Genomic DNA, 4159 nt, shown 5'->3' on the forward strand with positions numbered 1-4159 from the left:
GAGTAAAAATTCTTACTGACAAATGGGCAAAACCTAGGATAGTGGCAAATTAAAAAAATGTAAAATTACGACTAATTAGTATTTGGGGTGAAAGTAATTAGTCTTTTAATATGTCATAAACTGATTTTTGTTGTAAATATGCGTGACAGGATTGTTACACTGAATGACATTTTAGTGGGTCTCTTCTGTAAATCAGGGAAAAATGTATGATATTTATTTTTTGCTCAGAAAAACCAAAACAAAATTGCAATTAAATTAAATAATTTTTGTTGTATTTTTTTGGGGTAAAAACAACAATTTAAAGCAGTATTACACTTATTGTTTTTATGCTTAAACCCTTTTTCGTCTTTGACCCATGTATTTATATTATATATATATAATATATATGTATTTTTATACTGATTATAAAAATTTTTTTGCAATGTAAAAATAAAATGCAGGATGCAAAATTTGCCACTTACTGGAAAGTTACATTCTGATCATTTGATAATTTGATTTGATTATTAATGAATAAGTCGTTTGTAATTCAAACCCACTGTTTTTCATCCGCAGAGCTTCCGGTTCCTCTGGCGGGTCAGTTCGTGTCTCCTCCGGTCCGTACGGCTGCGGCGGGTCACGCCTGGGTCTCGGTGGACGAACAGTGTCATCTGCATTACGAGATCGTCGTCAATGGCCTCAGCAAGAGCGAAGACACCTCCGTCAACGCTCACCTGCACGGATTGGCCGAGATCGGCGAGAAGGACGACTCGTCCACCAATCACAAGAGACTTCTGACTGGCTTCTACGGTCAACAGGTAAACAAATCAAGACACTCCAAGTTAAACATAATTTGGCGATAATGTAAACTGCATGATTGCAGCACAACAAAAGCGTGTTTTCTTTGGCTGCTCCAGCGAAATCATGCCAGAAACATGATTCTGCTGTTATTTATTAAAATACTTTAAAGGGTTTGTTTATAAAACAAAGCTGATGTTTTCCCAAATGAGCTGAAAGCAGTATTGCATTCGGTATTTGTAGGTTAAATGCATTTCATTCTGGTTAAACATTAAGTTTAACCAGAATGCATTTCATTCCAAATTGCACAAATTTACACAAACTGTGTCTCTTACAGGCTCAGGGTGTGTTGAAAGATCTTAGTGTTGAGTTATTGAGGCATTTGGACGAAGGCACGGCTTATATTCAGGTCAGCACCAAAATGAATCCAAGAGGAGAAATACGAGGACGGGTGAGTACAAAAATGTTCAATGTTATAAAGATTTTCAACAGTAATTTTGTTTTCTACCTTGAAACATTTTTTTTTGCTGCTGAACCTTTAAGACTTCGCCATCTGATCTTATATATTTGTATAAAACTTTTATTTTAGAATTCAAAAAAAATGTATTATACGTAAATATATTTAACTTTGTTTTTTTATATTTATAATTTTTTTAATTATTTGTAATTTTATATTTTTTATATATTATTTAGTATTTAATCGATATCTTCGTTTTATATTTGCAGAAAAGTTTTATTTTAGAATTCTAAAACATTGTTTTTGATATTTATTATTTTTTACATTATTTTTTTATTTAAATGTTACATTTTATATTTTTATATATTATTTAGCACCTTATTTTAATACTAGGTTTTTAGTTTTATTTAATTTTTTCTACTTGTATATTGTACAATGCTTTCACAAAATTGTTTGTAAACACAATCATGCTAACAGAGTACTTTACATTTAAAACTGAATTAAATATAAGTAATATATGTTAAACCTTTGTATTTAATCGATATCTTCATTTTATATTTGCAGAAAAGTTTTATTTTAGAATTCTAAAACATTGTTTTTGATATTTATTTTTTAAATATTTTTTTTATTTAAATTTTATATTTTTAATATATTATTTAGCACCTTATTTTAATACTAGCCTTTTAGTTTTATTTGTGTATTTTTTGTCTACTTGCATATTGCATAATGCTTTCACAAAATTGTTTGTAAACACAATCATGCTAACAAAGTACTTTAAATGCAAAGTAATATATGTTAAACCTTTGTGTTTAATGCATATCTCCGTTTTCCAGATTCACGTTCCCAACAGCTGTGAGTTGGGTTCCCGCGGGGAAGTGGTTGAGGAGGCAGAGTTTGACGATCTCGTATTCGTCCGTGACCCGGCCGAGCTGAGGAAAGACCCACACACATGCTTCTTTGAGGGAGAACATCATGCACATGGGTCGCAGTGGACACCGCAGTACAACACCTGCTTTACCTGCATCTGCCAGGTAACACACATACACACACACACACACACACACTCACACTCACACTCACACACACACACACACACACACACACACACTCACTCACTCACACAGACACACACTCACACACACACACACACACACACACACACACTCACTCACTCACACAGACACACACTCACACACACACACACACACACACACACACACTCACTCACTCACACAGACACACACTCACACACACACACACACACACACACACACACTCACTCACTCACACAGACACACACTCACACACACACACACACACACACACACACACTCACACTCACACTCACACACACACACACACACACACACACACACTCACACACACACACACGCACACACACACACACACACACACACACACACACACACACTTGTAGCTTTGATTTATATATCATTTATGTGACTGTGGTTAATTTTTGCATATAATCTGTTTGAATCTCTGCAGAAGAAGACAGTGATCTGTGATCCTGTGACCTGTCCTGTGCTCTCGTGTCCTCACACCATCCAGCCTGAAGACCAGTGCTGTCCCATCTGTGACGGTGAGTAATGAGTCAAATTAATATAATTGTTTAATATATGTGACCCTGGAGCACAAAAGCAGTCATAAGTAGCACAGGTATATTTGTAGCAATAGCCAGCAATACATTGTATGGGTCAAAATTATCAATTTTTCTTTTATGCCAAAAATCATTAGGATATTAAGTAAAGATCATGTTCCATGAAGATATTTTGTAAATTTCCTACCGTAAATATATAAAAACTTAATTTTTGATTAGTAATATGCATTGCTAAGAACTTCATTTGAACAACTTTAAAGGCAATTTTCTCAATATTTTGATTTTTTTTGCACCCTCAGATTCCAGATTTTCAAATAGTTGTATCTCGGCCAAATATTGTCCTATCCTAACAAACCATACATCAATGGAAAGATTATTTATTCAGCAAAACAAAATGTGACCCTTATGACTGGTTTAGTGGTCACATTTTCATGTCTACAGCTTTTATTTAAAAGTAGCACATTTATGTGTTGAAATATTTTGGTTTTAGACATAAAAAACATTTTAATCGGAATATATTTGTCTTGTTTTCCAGTATATGTAAGCATCCTTAAAATAAGATACATTTAATAAGATTTTATATTATGAAAAACTGCAAAATAATGGGGTAAGAAATACATATAAAAATGCATTTTCTTGCAATATCTTCTGCAATTTCGCTTCTCAAGTAAAGTTCTTTTGTTTTCGAAGACGTTTTACTGGAAAACAAGACAAAGATCAAGATTTGATTTGCAGTGTAAAGATTGTTAGCTTGGACTATAATAAAATGCAGTAATATAAAAATACATATTTAATGTTTCCTATAAAATTTGTATTTGAACATTGTGCTTGATTTCTGTCAAAAGAAAAGAAAGAATCCAAACAGACGACTGCAGTAGAAAAAGTTGAAGAAGATCCAGAAGGTGAGTTTATATGAAATTACAAGAATTAAACATCACAGCTATTATTTTAAATGTGCAGCTGTATATTAAGATGTTTATTTGTCCTTTCAGGCTGTTATTTTGAAGGTGATCAGAAAATGCACGCACCTGGCACAACATGGCATCCGTTCGTCCCGCCATTCGGTTACATCAAGTGTGCAGTGTGTACCTGCAAGGTAATTTAACAAACATTATAATACACAACACATTTATTATGTTTTAAGCATAAAAAATACCAAATTTGTACACAGACATGAACATTAATAGTTAACCATTTTGTTTTATCCATCTCAGGGCTCCACAGGGGAAGTGCACTGCGAGAAAGTGACGTGCCCGCCTCTCACCTGCAGCCGACCAATCAGACGCAACACTTCAGACTGCTGTAAGGAG

At 33.9% G+C, this 4159-nt stretch overlaps 1 protein-coding gene across 1 annotated transcript in view; it reads left to right on the top strand.

Moving 5' to 3' along the window:
• The window catches only part of LOC107681909 (chordin-like), a 20308-nt gene that overhangs the window by 13069 nt on the left and 3080 nt on the right, over nt 1-4159 (top strand). Inside the window, exons 9-15 of the mRNA XM_016478280.1 lie at nt 553-794; nt 1112-1225; nt 2065-2262; nt 2738-2831; nt 3695-3751; nt 3842-3945; nt 4064-4120. Coding sequence (XP_016333766.1) covers nt 553-794; nt 1112-1225; nt 2065-2262; nt 2738-2831; nt 3695-3751; nt 3842-3945; nt 4064-4120 — 866 coding nt within the window. The remainder of the gene's footprint in view (nt 1-552; nt 795-1111; nt 1226-2064; nt 2263-2737; nt 2832-3694; nt 3752-3841; nt 3946-4063; nt 4121-4159) is intronic.

Source organism: Sinocyclocheilus anshuiensis, unplaced genomic scaffold, assembly GCF_001515605.1.
Source record: "Sinocyclocheilus anshuiensis isolate Anshui unplaced genomic scaffold, SAMN03320099.WGS_v1.1 scaffold1390, whole genome shotgun sequence".
Classification (NCBI taxonomy): domain Eukaryota; kingdom Metazoa; phylum Chordata; class Actinopteri; order Cypriniformes; family Cyprinidae; genus Sinocyclocheilus; species Sinocyclocheilus anshuiensis.